Genomic DNA, 18872 nt, shown 5'->3' with positions numbered 1-18872 from the left:
TCTAACTGTAGAGTTTTTATCACCTTTCTCTCCTCAGCACAACTTTCCTCCCTCACTCCATCACCTGAACAAACACCAGTGACCTCCCTCCCTCCCTCCCTCCCTCCCTCCCTCCCTCCTTCACTCCTCCCTCCCTCCTTCACTCCTCGCCTCCTCCCTCGCTCCCGCAGCATCCTCGCCTCCCTCCGCCGCAGGAGTAGCTCCGACACACTCGGCCGTGACGAGAAGAAACCGCACCGGCGAAGAGGAGGAGGAGGAGAAGAAGAAGAAGGAGGAAGAGAGCAGGAGGAGGGAGGGGGCAACAGCCGGGAGAGTCGAGGAGCAGAAGGAGGAGAGGAGCGGGGGAAGACATGTCGGACACACCTTTGCAGAGCAATGGCACGGCCACAGCACCGTGAGTAGCATCTTTATCTCCTCTCTGCAACATCCCTCCATCTCTCTCTCCCTCCACTCCATCCATCTGACAGAGGTTGTCATGGCAACGGGAGCCCCGTCATGGTGAGGGGCTGCTGCCCGGTCATGACAGGCGAGGAGACACGAGGTACACCGTGTACTCCTCCCTCCTTTTCTTCAGGCTCTTTGCAGAGCTTTTTCGTGGCTTGTCTTTTTTTTTTTCCCCCTGTCCTTCCTCTCCCTCCATCCGTCCCGTGATGTGTGACATGTGGAGTGTCGGTGTGTGTCATGGAGGCTGTGGTGAATCATCTCGCAGGTGAATCTGTCATGAAAGCGCTGAAGGCTCCAGGTCTTCTGCAGAAACTCCACGTCAGAGCAGCCATCACACCAGTCCGACCCCTTCTGGGCAAACGTTGTATCATGAAAGACGTTTATATTTTCCTGACGTGAACAACGATACTGGAAATAAGACATTTATTGTAACATTTAAACACATTTTTATTGTGGCACTTTCCACAAAAGTGTAGCAATATTCGACAGAACTGTTTGATATTTTTTCAGATTTATTTATTTACTCGATTTTTGGCTGTCAATCATATCTTACTTTAGCTACCATACTTTTACTTTTAATATATATATATTTTAATTTACAATTAACATGAAAATACTCACAAGGTTTGTTCATTTTTGTGTTTTAATTAAACTTCCGGCCATTAGATGACAGTCATTATGTCCTCCACAGGTCAAGAAACAATGAAATCCTGCGAGATCCTGACTGAGGACTAGAGGATACAGTCGATACAGTTTAAACATGTTTTAGTTTAAAAACAAATGAAAGCAGTTACGACTTCGTCAAGAGTCGTGTGGTCTGTAAACACACTGAGTCAAGTACTCGACAATACTATAAATATTTTAACTTGGCTACATGCATCTTCTGATTTTCCAAAAAGACTTCACCAGGGATCTTGGAGATGATTAAAAATACTAATACAAACAGAGGACCAGGTAAAAGCGGGCGTATGTACTACCTTGTTCCCTGTGTAGCCAGGATGTTTCCCTCAGAGCTCACTCTATTGCCAAATAGTTGCACCAAAAAGTAAAGCATAAGCTTTGTTTTAGCAACTTTTCTGACGACAATTTACAGTTCTCGATCAACCTTTGTATGTTTTTGGACTCTGGGAGGAAACTAGAGGTACTGGAGTAAACCAACACAAACAGGGAGAACCTATAGACTCCACTCAAAGATCTGAGACAGTCGTGCTAACCACTACACCACCGTACATTTTCCCTCCTTTTTAAACAGTTAGCATTGAAGCTAAAAGTTCGTACAAATGGCTCAGACAGTTGACTGGTTGGCTTGTGGCGAAGAAGTTGCTGGTTCAATCCCAGCTATGGAATATGACTGTGTCAATACACCGAAAACAGATTGCTTTTGATTGTGAAGTACTGCGCTGCGTCACAGCCTACTGCCATCATTGTGTTATTGTGTGTGTTAACGGGTGACTTACATCAGTGTAAAGTGCTGAACAAGCAGTATATAGGTATATAAGTGAATAATAACCATTTACTATTTGAATGTTTAAGTCAAATAAGAGCGTTTACACAAGACGGTCATTATATTAACACGTATGTACCAGTATTATGAGGTTATGAGGAGGAAGTCGGTGAAGTCTAGGTGAGAATGAAGGGATGAAAATTACGATTCATCCAATTCAATCCACGAAAAGTTGATCACATCGTGAGAGAAAAACAGTTTACTGTGGAGGTAATGCTCAGTGATGAAGTAGTTTAAAGGAAGTAAATCTAGTTACCTGGGAACCTGCTGGACGTGAGGGATGGAGGTTCTAGCACGAGGGCAGGAACGAGGCCGTTGAAGTCGCCCGAGAGACGACGTTTGTAATTCCCAACACATGTGACCGGTCACACCATCAACCATCAACACCACGGACTGAGACTAATGACAGGAGGCGACACATCCTCAGGTTGAGCTGTAAAAGAAAGATTAATGAGGATTAAGAATCCTCTGAGACGATTTTCTTAAGCTTAAGTGCTGACACGAAGACCCCGATTTATCCTCACAACACACAGTGAACAATAGAATAACATTTGATGTCAACAACAAGAGACACTGACTAATAAGCAAAGTCATACTTATCTAAGTGTTTTGACATTTATGGACGACAAAGCATCATTTACAGTGTTGATGATATTTATTTATTTTAAGAATTAACTGCAGTTCTACAGCAATATAACCTCATTATAACTCATTATAAATATATATACTGTATATTAATCATGCATTATAGAGTTAGATGTCAAGTAAAGTACAACAACAATTATTCATAATAATTTAATTTAATTTTAAATCAGATTAAGTTAGATTAAAATCTTGTGTTTTTATTATAACATAAGACAACGTTGATGCTTAACTTAAACCTCTTAAAGCCCAGAACTTATTGTTATAGACCTTGTTACAAGTTGAAAATATATATCGTTACAGTCAAGTCTTACATAAATGTCTTTTAAAATACATTATAATGATAGTGTCACTAATGCATTATACATGAGAGAGTGTTCCAAGTTTAAACCACTCTATGACTAGAACCTTCATCACTGATGTTCCTGCATCACTATAAAATATTGAACATATTTGTTAATGGCTCCCCCTACTGTTGGAATAGTAAAACTGCCTAAACTTAAAGTGCCATGAAAGCCAAGGAAGAGAGAAGAGGCTGTTGTTTGGTCGGTTCCTGTTTTCTTTTCCTGGAAGCGTCAGAACCCTTAACCCTAAAGCAGTTGAACATCTCTTCAAAAGCATCATTAAAATGTAGAATGTTTTGTATGCAGGTAAAAAACAAAGATTTATATTAAAAGTTACAATTCTTCTTTTTTTTTAAAGATAGAAACTGGGAGCAGAGAACTCCTGGGCAGCAGAGGATGGGTGTGTTTTCATGAAAACCGAGGGAAGATCAGTTACAAGGGGTTGAATATTCAGGCCAACAGGAATTCAATCAGGTAGAAAATATGTTGGGATGTAGGCGAGTGGCTTACACAGTCTTAGAGTGCCTGAGGTATTACTGTATTAGTAATGATGAGAACTTTACTAATGATGAGCTTCAACATTATTATCAGCGCATGCAAGTAAAGAGCAACAAATAGCTTTAGCTTAGCTAGGAGGAAAGCTGGGTACCGGGAGTAAACCCACACCAACATGGGGAGAAGATATAAACTCCACAAAGTAAAGTAAAATGTGATTTGAAAGCCTGTCAAGCCCTGATTTACAAACACAAAAATGGGTGAATATTGTGTTTTCCACTCTTTTAGCACAGTCTGTAATGCTGTGTTTCCATCCATCCGTCTTTGTTTATCTTAAGTATTTCCCATATGAGCGTTAAAACCTGATCATGCTCATGAAGATAATTCTAGGCTGATGATGTTTCAAGCGTCTTCTGAGAAGCTTCCAGTAATGTCTTTAAGATATATTGTAAGAGTTGAAAGAGACAATCCCTGTTATGTTTCATACGAAGAAGAGGAAAATAAATGTTCAATGAGTCGAGCGGAAACGAGAGTGGGAGTACTATGTTGCTGAAAACAAGAACGCAGGATGTATTGTGTTTGTATTTATAGTCTTCTGCTCGTATCCAAGATCGGCGGAACCGTCTTTTCTATGCGTGTGTCTGTGTTTTCAATTAAAGATGAGTTACAGTAAGTGGACTGATGGGTTTCTGGCCTCCAGCTAAGAGTCCTATTGTGACAGCTCGGGGGGGGGATTACTGTCAGGGACACGCCCCTGGAGCCCTTCACGGGTTAACGTCACAAGTGGTGTGGAGACAGAGAGCTTGTGGTGATCCAGTCGATGACATCTTTTCCTCAGTGCCCTCTTTTTTTTTTTCTTTTTTTTATAGTCAGCATCTTCCCTGCGCTGTCTTGATTATCCGCTGAGTCAGCAGAAAGACGAGGTAGTCTGTGGTCTTGTAGCGGCGACACCGAGGTGGCAGCTCGCCCAGTCGCCGGAGCCGTTCACCACCCACGGAGACGAAGAGTGAAGCACATGAGCTCGCATGAATGATCGACACGTTTGCTGTGCAGACTGATCAACCGCTGAGGTTCGGTCGAGGACCTCAGAGTCCAACCACAAACCTGGTTTGATGGAAAGAATGTTGGTGAAAAATATGGTGAAACAGCTACTGGCAGTTCGGTGACGTTGTTACGGGAATAGGTTAGTAACCACTTCAGGGACTCGACGTGGAAGCACACGAGTCAGAATAGAATGAAAGTAAAAGGAAACTTTTGGATTTTTCCTTTGATTCAATTCAACTTGATTTTAAGTGTCAACTCATGTTAGAGTTTGATGACACTTTACTTTTTAATCTTACTTCAAAAAAGAAGACAAAGACAGGCCCCGGACAATCAAGATGATGGACGGATTCACTCAATTTCTACTCCCTCTCATGTCGATACGAAGACAAAAAAAACGGAGCTCCAGTCGCTACATTAAAATGAACAAACTTTTTTGTCTATAACTCTAAAAAGGAACACATTACTCTATATAAAATAAAATAATCCCAACCCTAAATCGATATGATGGTGAGTAGAACATGAGTGAATTCTGAATTTAACTAACCCTTTAACAGGCAGGAAACTTGAGCAGAACCAGACTCAATGTGGAAGTTCTTTGGATGTGAGTGCTGGTAGAGAGAAGGATAGAAAAAGGATAGTTGGATCATAGTTTATCTGATGTCACTATTAAGAACTGATGAAAAGAATGTGATCTTTTAACCATCACGTCGGTTGTTTTTTTCTGTTGACGTGATCACATCATGACAGAGAATTATTGCAATAAAAGCAAGAGAAAAAGAAAATGATTGGATTGAACAACCACACCTTTTTTTCTGTGCTCAGTCCCAGCCATGATTCTATGATTCTATCTCTCCAGAGACTTCACAGTTGCATCCACTGAATTATTCAAGCTCTCTGCTCATCTGGAGCTACGTCATTTTCATCAGGACCTCCCTCACAAATCCACTCCCTGTTGGCCACCTTGTGGTCCCCGTTTGTCATTGTTGTAGAGAATATAATGTGAAGATAATGGATTGTAACGTCGAATGAACCCTTTCACGCACCTTTTTACTATCCATTGATATATTGCCTAATATTAAAAAAGGTGGATATCAAGAGATTGTTTTGGTTATCGATGTCAACAATCATATAGAGACGTAGGATAATAGTTGAACTAATGTAAGTAAAGGAATTTGATGTTTTTGATGGAAGTCAAAAAACGATAATGTAAAGATATATCTAGCCAAGAACGAAAACACAATTTTGCTATTTTCCCCAGGTGAATAAACATATTGTTCGGCCCCAAACTTTGAGATTGCTAAAATATTTTGGACGCTCTTGTCATTGAGTTTGGTTGTGCTGAACTAGACTATTCCACTTGTTAAGTCAAGTTAAGAGTTTAGTATCAACCAGATCTAATTTCCTTATTTAATGTAATTTCAGATTTAAAGCTACTGGGACAAGTGTGTTACTTTTTCTTAACAAAGTGTAAAGTGTGCGACTATAGTTGGTTGCCATGGATACATTTTATCGCGGTTTTAAAGTGGACGTGGCTCTTTACTACCTCCCGTCCATCATAAAGTAACAGGTCGACATCTGGTGCAGAACGACTTACTAAATATACCCACGTTTGTGTAACATGTTCGACCACATGAACGTTTACGCTCGTGTGAGTTTGTTCACGCTTGCAAAACCTGCAATTATGGATCATATTAAGGTGGAAAATAAAATGTTTTAAAATGTTTAAGAATGTGTATGCAGAGGATAAATCATGTGTTTTCTACTTTCCAAACACAGTGCTGTTGTGTGAACTTTATGTGTGTGTGTGTCTGCGTCGGGTTGCACATCTGGAGCTCATTACTTCTGGGCTGTTATGGTAGAAAGGGCGGAGCTGAGCTTACTGTGCAGTGAAGTCATGGGGATGTCATGGCGACGAGGAGGAACAATGATGCTGTTGTGTCCAGAAGTGAGCAGGAAGATGACGACAGGGGCGGCGCGGAGGTGAGAAGTTTTGAGAGGGAACCAAAAAGGGGAAAAAAAAAACAAAGTTAGACAAAGAAAACAAACTAGCATTGCGCCATGATGACTAGCATTAGCCTTCGGTCGGTTATGGGCGTGTATTGACTATTTGATACATTTAGACATAATCGATGAATCATATGATCATTGAATGAATCATTAAATATATTATCATCTTCTTACACAGTCAATAAAAAACTCTTTTTTGTGCTTCACAAAAACCAAAACTTGCACGGACACACAAGTGTTTGCTAACATATTAGCGGCTTGCTAATTTATTGAGCACAAAGTTGTTAGCTTAAGTCATTACTGTATATTGACTTAAAACATTGACTTATTCGTAATGTTTTAAAGGCGTATTGAAGAAAGAATATAGTATTTATGTTTGCCAAACGTTTTTGTTCATGTTTAAGTACATGAAGACTTTGTTTGTTCCTGCTTAATGAACATATCTTGGACCTATTTCCACCAATAATGCATTATATTGTTTTTATTTAAAATTGTTACAGCTCAGACCAGCAGGTAACAATCAAATAATCACAGTTTATTTGTCCATTTTGTTGCTTCATCAATCAACTGATTCAAAAGTAGGTTAAAAATAAGAATGTTTTCTTTAAATAATAAAAATATCAATGTTAAAGTAATATGAAAATAACTGGAGCCTAACCAATGATAAATAATCAATTTGAATCATGAACATTATAAGATAAAAAAAAAGGAACGGTAAAGAATCTAAAAATAACTAATCAAACATACGTTTATACATAACCGCACATTTTAATGTTGAGTCTTTTGAGTAAATGTTCTATCAACACTTTTTTAAGCAAAAACTCATTTAGGTAAATAAACAGGATGTTGGTTAATGCCATCATTTGTCAGATATTTATGTTCAACTTTGACTAAATCATCAACCACATGGTTTAAATCATCAAAGATGGTTTAAAAACTATATATAAATTATTCAAAAATAAACAATTTATTCCTCTTTATTGACTCAGAAAAATACATTTCAAAGTTGAAGTGATATTCACCATTTAAGTTAAAAAAAATAATTTAACACTCGAGCATTTGCGTTGCTCAGATTAGAACCTTTTTCAGAATTGAAAGAAGCCACTTGTCAGCCTGGGAGGAGGCCCTGGGGCACACCCAGAACACATCCAAAGATTTCTCGCAGAAAAGCGAGTCTGAGTGTCAAATGAAGGAAAGTCTGGACCTCTTGGGTTGAACTGCTGCCCCCACGACCAACATTAAATCATCAAGAGATTATGGATTATTTACAGATTAATAAGGTTCAAATCGGTGACATCGAGTACCATGAAATTCAAATTTAAATCAAGATACAATTTAGCATCAAATTATTATTGATTATTTGATATGATGAAATATTTCAGATTTAATTCTAAGACTTGGATTATTTGTTAAACCCAATGATGAATCAACATTTTAAACGTTGGTTCTTTTCATTTGTATTGTGTTCTTGGGAGAGAACATTAAGATTAAAAAAACGACAAAGAAATAAAACATTCCAGAGGCTGTTGGATTAGTTGATGGTTTAAGCGTCTCCGCTTCATCCAAACACGTCTATTTGACTTTAATTTATTCTCGCAGCAGCACAGTAGTTTTCCCAGACACTCCAGCTGCACTTACTCTTTACTCAACTTTTTTTTTTTTCTCCCTTTCCTCTGGAGTAACGTGGTGGCTGTTGTGTCTGCATGAGTGTGTGTTACATGCTTCTGTATTCCCGAAAGAGTTGGCAACGGCTGCCGCTGCCGTTTCTCCTTATATGGAGGCAATGATGGAGAGCGTGATCGGAGGAATTCAGGGAAGAGGAGGGTCGCCGAGGAGCCCAGGTGCATGCTGGGAGACTCAGGTGGGGAAAGAGGTGAGGAGAAAAAAAAGTGTTACAGGACAGTTTTGAAGGAGAAAACATCTGGAGAATGGAGATTGACGTTGAGGAATGAGAACGACTTGAAAGTTTGTTGGAAAGGATGTAAGAATGTTGAGGAGGACTTAAAGAATGTCAACATAAGGAAGGAAGTGAAGGAAAATATTCAAATGCTTTCACTTGTGGACTGTTTGACTCGTCAATGTTTCTGTACATTGTGTAGACGTTGATGATTTAGACTAAATACACAGTTCAAATTGTACAACAGGGTAGTTGCAGTAGAACCACATACAGACACACACTTCTAGTCAGTGTCTGGTCATTAAAAACCTTGTGAAACTTCTCCAAACGTTGGTCACCTCCACGCGTCTGAGGCAGGAGTGAATCACTGGAGGGGCTGAAATAGATTTTCACATCAGTGATCTCAGCGTTATCTTCCAGCCACTTCATTGTCACAACGTTATTTGAAGACTCGTGACAGGCGCCCAAGAACTTTGTCAACTCACAGTTGCTGTGATACAGAAAAAAGTTATTTTTGGTTCCTTTGTTGTCGCGTATTTTTACTGAATAGAACCAGTGTTGTTGGAGGAGAAACAAACCCACTCAACTCAATAAAAAACAACACAAGTAGTTTTCTGACTCTGCTGTTACACATAAAGAGTTTGACCAACACAACTATCATATTAGATGTTAACTATCTTAAGGCAATTATTTCAAAATGTGTACTTATTTATTCAGGATTAATTTGTAGAAATTTTCATTCAAAAACATTCAAAACTGCAACTACAAAGTGAAGTTTATTAAGTGGCTGAAACGTCAGGCAAGCATGTGCTCAAGGGCTGCTTTTGTATTGGTGTCATAATAGATTTAGTTTCCGAAAACATTCACGAACAATACTCAAAAGAGCATCTTGTTCAAATGTTAACTTCTCTGGACGGAAGTAACCAGAAGTAAAAGGATAGAAGAGAAGTTAATGATTTTATCCCAAACAAAATGTCTTCATTTAAGTGTTCAAAACGTGGCAATATTTCTTGAGAGCATCAATTTATTCCAAATTGTGGCGTCATTAGTAGGATTCTAAGCATTCAGAGATAAAGGTTTCTAGTTTGATGATCACATTTTTTCTTTGCTATTGTTTTTTTTTCTTTTTATTTGACATAATTATGAAGGTAGTTTTTGCATTATTCAATAAAGAAAAATATTTTTAAAAAAGAAAGAGTTAAAACGCATTAAAATTCGGATTTAAGCAACTTTATTTTAAATGTAATAATAAAGAAACAAAAAGTACCTTTATACAATAATCCTAACTTTTTTTTATTAATTATTTGATTGAAAATATGTGCTTCAATTGAAAATATATTTAACATCAGCACCTTAACTTCAACTTAAAAACATCCTTATCTTAAAAAAAAAAGGTTTAAACTTCTCCACTGACAACCAGAAAAAATACTTTTAAAGAAAAGAAGCCTGTGTCAAACTAAAACACTTTTTAAACCTAAAAATCTATCCAAAGCAAAGCCTGTGTTTTATATTTTCTGGTTAAATAACACGGTTTATAATGGTGTGAGATGATGAAGAGAATGACAGCATTGTTTGGATTTGTGTTGTTGTTTGAAGCTTCACCTGTCACATCCATATTCACGAGCTGTCACTGTGTGTGTGTGTGTGAGAGTGTAGCCGTGTGTGTGTGTGTGTGTGTGTGTGTGTGTGTGTGCGTGTGTGTGTGTGTGTGTGTGTGTGTTGAAGTTAATGTAAACCAAGGGAAAATCCTGAAAAGAGAATTCCCATCACCCACATTCACTTCTCCGGCTCTCAGCCTCCAGATATGACAAATTACAGCCACATCCCTTTTCCCTGACTTCTGCACTTTCATTTTCTCTCCCATATCTCCCCCCCTCGCTCTCTCAGCTGCTCCTCCCAGCTGTTTCACGACACATGCCTAAAACAGAGCAGGAGGGAGGGCAGGGACAAATGGGAGGAGAGACACGAGCCGGAGAAAGAGTGGGTGATAGAGAGAGAGAGAGAGAGAGGGAGAATGTGAGCAGTGGGCTGGAGTGTGAGACACATGGCCAGTGAATGAGAAGATCTTAGCTCCGCTCACAGCTTCACCCACTCACTGGAGCTGGATTACTGACCGCGGACCCTCTCCACTGGACTCTCTCCTCGCTTCTCCTTCCATTTCCTTCCCTCTTCCCTTCTACCGCCGCTCCGACCACCTAACTTCTCACCTCTGGTTCTCCTCTTGTCCCCCTCCCTCCCTGTCCCCTGCTGCCCCCCCGACCCCACCACCACCACCACCACCTCCACCGCCAGGATGTCTTGTGAGGAGGCTCAGCTCCACAAAGAGAGGCTGCAGGCCTTGGCGGTAAGTCTTCAAAAATATCTGTCAGTGTTTCCTCCAACGATGTGTGTGTCATGGATCAGAGCAGTTGAAGGTCCTGGTGCTTCATTTTTGCTGCTCGTCTGTACGACAACTGTCGAGTCTTTCATTCATGTTTCAGTCACTGAGAGCTGGAACACCTGAGGTCACAGCACTGACATGAACACTTATTGCATCTTATTGAGAAATAATTACACGTTTCTCAATCAAATCTAAGTAGGTTTGTTAGTTAAACATTAAAGCTCCATCATAATGTTAATGGCTACATCATTTTCTCTACTGAAAGTATGTTATTTGGATGAACAATAGTCCTAAAATAAATAGTTTAGCAACAATATATGAATAAATACAGAATAACTTGCATATATTTGACTTCTAAATAACATTATTATATATTTTGTTTAAAATATTACTGACAGGAAAGTGAGTCAATGAAAATTTTGCATCGCTAATCAAAGCAAATAGTCTTTTTTAAAAACTGTATTTACAATACAAATGAACCATTTATCGTCTAGTTACAGTGACAAACAATTCTCAGGTCTGCAAGATAATACTAATCATTTTGTTATTTATTTTTTTATTTAGAATATAAAATTAGGTGAATAAAACATGTCAGAAAAGTGTGAACAAAGTTTAAAAAAATGTACTTGGTTTAAATAGTTTCAGAGTCACTCAAGACAACACAGAAAATTAGTTCTTAGAAATGCTAAGATTTCTAAGATAATAAAATATTATTAATCGTCCCATTGGTACAAAATACATGTACATTTTATTTTAAGGTTATATCAACTGCAAATACTATTGCATTTAATCAACCAAGATTCATTAGCAGGAGTCTCAAATAAATGTATATTTAATTCTATTGATGAAGACAAAGCTTAAATTCAATTATAATACAATTAGCTTAGCATATTAGCAACTGTACGATATGTTTATTAAACACCTACTTTTAACATTTATCTTCATCATTAATCATCTACTTATCATTATCTTAAATTGTAAGGGAAGCAAAATAAATTTCAAGCTGTGATAGAAATGGTCAACACAAATTGTTTATAAGAAGTTTTAAAACATTTATAATCCACCATTTGTATGGATCATTTATTTCAGATTAACTGGTTTATAAATACTTCAAATAAAGCCACAACCACCTAGTTTGAAGCAGACTTAAAGAGCGTTGTTGATGTGGGAGAAAAAAAAAAGTAAATTAGCACATTAGCTTGTTTTGAAGACGCAGGATTGAACGAGACACGACCACAAAAAAAATAAAGAAAGTGTTTTTACTTTTTAATTAAAGTGAAAGGATCCAATGAAAAGAAAAACGCCGGGCACCACAGTATGACATCATCGCCTCGTGCTTCTATTCCGAGGATATAAAACACCGACTAACTGCTGCTCGCCACCATGTTACCCTGATGTTTGTCCAAGTCTCATGGTTAGGGGGCGGGGGGGGCACCACAAGTGGGTGAAACTCTCAGTGGAAACTGCAGTGTTCTGGGGGGGGGGGGGGGGTACAGTGGGGGACGGTTATTTTCTCAAGTGAGTCCCTGCAGCGAAGGTTTGTTTTCGGTGCCACAGTTTAGTTGCGTTATCGCACCGACGACCTCCTCAGCTGATAGGACTTCAGAGCGACGCTCGCCGACTGGGACTCAATTTGGCGCCAGTGACAACCACAGCATACCACACACACTTAACCAGGCACAGGAACACACACTTTTGTCCTCTCTCACACACACACACACACAAGTGGGTGAGGGGGGGGAACAGCGGTACCATATGGAGAAACTATTTTGGCCACGTTTTTTAAACACGCCAACTGAACCCAGAGCTCATTTACTTAAACCACTTAAGCAGGAGGAAGAAAGTGGAAACTTCTCATGAGTCAGTCATCGAGTTTCACTTTCTTGCATCATTGTTGTTCGTATGAAATGTATTTGAACAGTTGAACTGAAGGTGTCTCTTTTAAATGAATCTATTTTATCCCGACAAGATTAATAAAAAGCATCAGATTTTGTTCATAAAAGATGGTTATCAAAGAGGATTGTGTTGGAATGATCCACAAATTACATAAGGTTTGGGCAATTATAACTCTTCAAGGGCCACATTAAACTCTGTGAATGTAGTTAGGGGCCGTCAAGCAAAAAGAAAGACGAAATAATCCCTAAAAAAAAAAAAGGACATACGTCATTAGGCTGTGACTTTTATTAAGATAAATAAGCTTCAATTTTATTCTTGTATATACGAGTTTTTTTCAAAACATTTCTTCTACTAACTTATAAAAAAATGTTTTGAGGGATTAACATACTCCAAAAATTACACACAAATACTAAATAAATGTTACGTTGAAATGTAAATGAATAATAAATACAAACTACATTTGTTAATGCATTAGAACCATTTATACATGATCATACTTTGACATTACGAGGGCCGCATAAATACAGTCAAAGGGCCGCATCTATATGTATATATATATTGATTTAATGTGTAAAGACTTCAGAAGCAGTCCTTGAACATGTGTGATTTGAAATGAAATATCTTTGAGGGGAAACCATGACATGGTAATAAACAGGTGCTACGCCTCCCGACACATATTCAGGATGCGTCTCGTTCTGTAGTGGAGCAGCTGCTTCCTCGCTCAACCTGAGAGCTCAGATGGCACATGCTAACCAGCGCGCTACATTTAGCTAGTGTGCGCGGAGGGCTGGCCCACGGCTTGAGCCTGATTCACCAAGTTTGTGTGTATGAAGATGGCGTTAAAGACACAGGCTTTTAAATCGTAAAACGTAACGGATTCAAAAGAAAAACTTCAAACGAGAAGTGAAGGCTCGATACTGTTGAAAATGTTAAACGCGAAAAATGAACATGCTAATATTAACAGATAGCAGGTAGTAAATATATTAATTCAACAGTGTGTAAAACCCTAAAATGTCATATAATAACAGCAAAAGTATTAACTTCTGTACATGCTTTGTTTGTGTTTTTAAAAGGCTCAAACATATGTCTTTTTATCAAGAGCTAACGGGCTAGCATGTGTCTTCCTATGCTCAGTTCTTGTCATGTGATATCAATCATGCCATAAAAATGTTAATGGTTACGTCGTTTTTTCTAATATAAGAATGTTAGCAGGTTCAACAATTGTCTTAAAAACAGTTAAGCAACCAGTTAAGCTATATTAATACATAAGAGAATAACTAGCACATATTTTACTTTACTGTGAGGAAAGTGAGTTAATGAAAATATGCATCTCTAATGAAAGCAAACAGTCTTACTTCTGTACCTTTTTAAAGGCTCAAACACATGTTGACTTGTTTTTAGCATAAGCTAACAGGTTAGCATGTTATGTTATATTAACCCTACCTTAAAAAAGCCTCTAGATGTCTCTAGCTTGTGGAGATGAACTTGGAAATATATGTTTTGTTACAAAAAGGGTTCGATCTATGAAACTTTTTGCTATTCTTTACCATTTTCTTTACAAACAACACAATCATAAAAAAGAATATAATCCTATTAAACTTTATTTAAAGTGACAATTAAATTAAACCACATGTAAGTGAGATGAAAAGTAGAATTTTCATTTGCAGAAGTTAAAAACATGTGGACACTAAAAATGAGTATGATGACCTCACTTGATTTATTTTTAAAATATTGTTCCAGTGAAAGAGCCGAATCAAACGTCTGGTAACGTGTGCTCGTGACGGACAGCTGCTTCAGGGTGTGTCCCATCATCGCAGCTTCAAACCCTCAACCCTGCGACACCATGAGCGAGTGGCAGCTGGACAGCGATGATAGAATCATGAATTTTTCAATGATAGGATTACACACAGTAGTTGAAGACGACATATCGCCGTGTCTCACTGTCAGTCCACATGCTAATCAAGACATGAATAATTGATTCTTACAGCTGTCAATCACGTCAGTGTCCATCAGATCGTACCGAAAGAAACCTGCCGACTTTCTGACGGAGGCTTTGATTTAAACATCACCGCGAGCGACGTGTCTGTCGACTTTTATCGACTTTTAATTTAAGCCCGCCGTCGGTGCGAGGCAGCTGTCCGTCCGACGCTCATGAATTAAACATCGGGCTAATGGCTGCGGTCGAGACGCCTCCTTCTGCAGCGGCATGACGTCTCTGAGGTGTTGTGGTTGTTGCAGGAGAGAGAGAGACACTAGTGATAGTTCATGATATCACAATACACTTGAATTTAATCCTTGTTTCATCACTGGGTCAAGGTGACCCGGAGTGACGAAAATAAATGTGTTTGTAGTATTCCTTGTTTTGCTTCTGGTTCAAGACGACCTGCTTATTGAAGCCAGGAAAGTCGTTGACCCAAAGACGACACAAGGGGTTAATACTTAAAATGTTAAATCTTTGAATTCAATTAAAATGTTGACACTATTATAGCAACTTTTTTATATTGAATTTAAAAGGCTATTTATTAAAAAATATATTGAATTAAAAAAATGATTTCTTTGAAATATTGGGACTAGAATATCAAACTCTATGTGTAGCATTTTAAATTAACATTTATTTAACTACGATTTAAATATTTAATTAGAAAAAAAGCTTTCCATATGAAAATGATTAAATTCAATTACTTTAAAATATTCAAATCTCAACAAAAAACAAAACAATATACAATGTTATATTCGTTCTTACAAATAAATAAATACTTACAAACTTGAACACTTTTAACATGTGAAATATTAACTTTAACCATACAATATTGTGATGTCACTGATATACTTCTACAGGCTCTGGACGGATGAATGGAAGAATGTTTGAAGACAAGAATCTTAAGAAGAAATTAACTCAGTTGTGAGTCATTTCAAAAGTCCAGTACAAAAATGCAGATGATGTTGCAACTCCCTGCTTTTGTTGACGTGTATCTGGTGTGTTATTAACATTTTAGAAAGTGACCCTCCCTGGTAAATGACACATGTGAGAGTGTGTGTGTGTGTGTGTGTGTGTGTGTGTGTGTGTGTGTGTGTGTGTGTGTGTGTGTGTGTGTGTGTGTGTGTGTGTGTGTGTGTGCGTTCAATCCTGTAAATGAGTGTCAGTGGGAGTATGTTTGTGTGTCCTTGCACACACTCATTGACTGACCTCACTGTAGTGTCTGTGATGAGTTTACTAAAATGACCTCAGCCTTTTGGACTCCTGGTGACACACACGTTCACACTCACAAAATACAGTCCGAATACCCAGTGATAAGTGTGTGTGTGTGCCGGGTGTGTGTGGGTGTGTGTATGGGTGGGGTGGGGTGGAGGGGGGGGTCCCCTTGACTCTCACTATACGTTTCTATGAGAAAAGTCCAAGTATGGATTTGTGACTGAAGTGATGACGGTCATTTCAGAGGCAGCTTCTGGATCCACTTAGCGAGGACGATGAGGGGGAAACAAACATGAGGGGGAACTTTAAGGGGGGGCACGACTGACGGACTCGGACTGAGATTTGTGAGTCTGGCATGAGGAGGGTAATGGGCTGCATTTATGTGGGGGTTGCAGGCAGTTAACCAACAAACACATGTCGAACCCATGAAAACAAAATTTGTGTTCCACAAAAAATGAGGTCAAAGCACGACAATGTTGAACTAAATTTACGCCTCAAGGTTTTTGTTTATTTTTTACAATTTTTAGAACTTTTAAGTTTGAGAACAGATTTCCTTAATTCAGGAATTTTAATGGAACCAGATTTATCAGAGTCAGAAACATATTTATCGCCACTCATGTAAGAACAAAACAAGAATTTTGTGAGAAAAAAAAAAATTAAATGTTGTGTTTCTTACGATTTAAATCACTTTAAGGATGAAAATACATGTTCTTAAGAGTAACAAAACACAATAAACACTGGAGATGAAAGATGGTGATGGTGGATGAAAGAAAAAGCTGATGGGTCAGAGTTCATACACAGTTATGACAATATTGGAAACACAGATATATGAAAAAAAAAACAATTTAATGAAGTGTCATGATTTACTTTACTTTAACCAACAAAATGTTTTTTGGGGAAACCGAATCCTGAAAACATTTCCATATTACACAACCTGAAAAAATGTTTGGAAATACATTTTATTACGTAAAAAATATGTGTTTCTGCTACACTGTGTTTGTAATACTTGAACTTCTGATTCACTGAAAATTAAAAGAATAAACACAAAACAAAACATTTTTCAGATAACTTAAGTTGGGCACTAGTTCGTTTTTTCAGATCCACACACCAGAACCAAATATGAGTTAACTTTGTTTACAAAATAAAAGCTGAATAACCGCCAAGTACGAAAGTTCTTCCAGCAACACGACGTTTAAATGTGTGTTTATGTAACCGTCTGGTTGCTCCACTGACTTCCTAAATCAGTGCCTCCTACATACCTGGCCTCCTGCAGAGGAAGGACACTAGCCTGGCTGGGTCGCTGGCTTTATGAACTTCACTAGTTTACAGGGGTGGGGGGGGGGGGGTGAACCGGTCATTTTGTGTGGATCGTAAGGTGGAGGCGAGGGTTGGGTGGGGGGGTTGACATGCCATCCAAAATTAGCAGCAGCTGTTTAGAGTCCGCTGAACATTCTGATTGCGCGTGTGAGTTACATTCTTGTGTTTCCACCCGCGATCCAGAAACCCTCCCAACGGGCGCTCCTGAATCTCAAAATCATTTCCGTGACACTCGAGCCCGAGTGGACAGAGACGAGCCGACGGGGGCGAAGGTTAAACCAGCAACTGGTTTGCGACTTAGCGGCTCCTCCTCTCTGACTGACCGTGGACGGTATAAAAACCTCTGATTCTCTCATTAAGGGTCGAGTAAACAAGTGAGTGGAGACTCTATTTGGGTAACTGCCCGATATCACATGACACCCCCATGCAGAACATGGAAGCAATGTGCTAGGTTTGCATTTAAAAGCAGCACCTTTGACTTGAGGAAAGGTTCACATCCCAAAGAAAATGCCAAATTATTGCTTGACAGTTGATCGTTTTGAAATGGTTTATTTTATCATTATATGGTGTTTTTCTTCTGTTAGTAAAACATATAAAAGGTGTATATATGACATTTCAGGATTCATATTAGCTTTAAAGAACCTACAAATGTTTGCTAAACAACGAGCCGGTCTTGAGGGTTTGCTTCTTGTTTTATTGCCAAAGTGACAACAGAACACAAGAATGTTTATTTTTATCCGGTTCAGGGTCAAGACTGAACACAATGGTGCCACCCGTGAGTTGGCATTCCGTCCAGGGTGAGGTCTGGCCCAAACTCAAGTCACTTAAACCATTTTTAAACTTCCCCAGTGACCGAAGCAGAACGAACTGCAACTGATCGAGACAGTGACGAAGAAGCGAAGAGGCTTTGCATCCGAACAATTCAGTTTTAATCTTAATTATCAGTCGAAAGAGCAGCAAAACTTTTGCATTTTATTAGATTTTCAATCCTTATTTTCTCATTTTCTTACTATCTAAACTGATTTAATATGAAGGTTGTTACTAACAACAGTGTGTGCGTCGTCAATTTAAACCAGCTTCTTGATACTGGTTCAGAATAATGGTCTAACTCTAGAGCCTAGCTAGCTCCAGACATCTGGCGTCCATCTCTCGGCTAACACGCCGTCCAGGCCACGCCGTGTGCGAGCGTGAGACGTGCAGATGTTTTCACAGCCTGTGTATCCCTGTAATGATCCCAAATTCTCGATGAACGGGGTTTGTTTCTCTTGCCAGCTGCAGAAGTGAAAGATATTTAGAAATCCCTGAAAACAAACACATAGGGGGCCAAAGCAGAGGAAAAAACATGGAGTAAAAGTCATATTTATGGGCTTGTAAGCACAACATATCGTTGGTTTTTCATTCATCTTTAATATTTATTTGACTGGTTTCTACTCGCAGTCACGCTAATTTCCATGTCCCCAAGATTTTTTCCATGTTTCTGTACTCGCCTGAATATTTATAAATAGTATACAGGATGCATCCCAAAGTTCTGAAGCTCCGCGGTTCTGCCCCCAGCGCTGTCCTGCTGGGAATCATCTTGTTTATGTTCCCATGCTGCCCCACGCAGTCTCTTCACGTCGCTTTTATGCTTTTTTTTTTCTACCAGTTGCTTCATCACAAATGAGGGATTGTTCTCCACAGATGGACCTTCAGTTGAAGGCTGTTCCTCA

The 18872-nt window shown here is 38.8% G+C and overlaps 1 protein-coding gene across 2 annotated transcripts in view; it reads left to right on the top strand.

The window, feature by feature from the left end:
• The first annotated feature begins 293 nt into the window (after positions 1-293).
• The window catches only part of palm2akap2 (PALM2 and AKAP2 fusion), a 68287-nt gene continuing 49708 nt past the window's right edge, over positions 294-18872 (top strand). For both annotated transcript variants that reach the window (XM_087791128.1, XM_087791127.1), the window contains exons 1-2: positions 294-394; positions 10670-10721. In XM_087791128.1, the coding sequence (XP_087647254.1) occupies positions 351-394; positions 10670-10721 (96 nt within the window). In that variant the 5' untranslated portion in view covers positions 294-350. The remainder of the gene's footprint in view (positions 395-10669; positions 10722-18872) is intronic.

Source organism: Callionymus lyra, chromosome 5 (assembly GCF_982586985.1).
Source record: "Callionymus lyra chromosome 5, fCalLyr1.hap1.1, whole genome shotgun sequence".
Taxonomy (NCBI): Eukaryota; Metazoa; Chordata; class Actinopteri; order Syngnathiformes; family Callionymidae; genus Callionymus; species Callionymus lyra.
The sequence above is the reverse complement of the archived record's forward strand: the minus strand, read 5'-3'. Positions and strand labels throughout refer to the sequence as shown.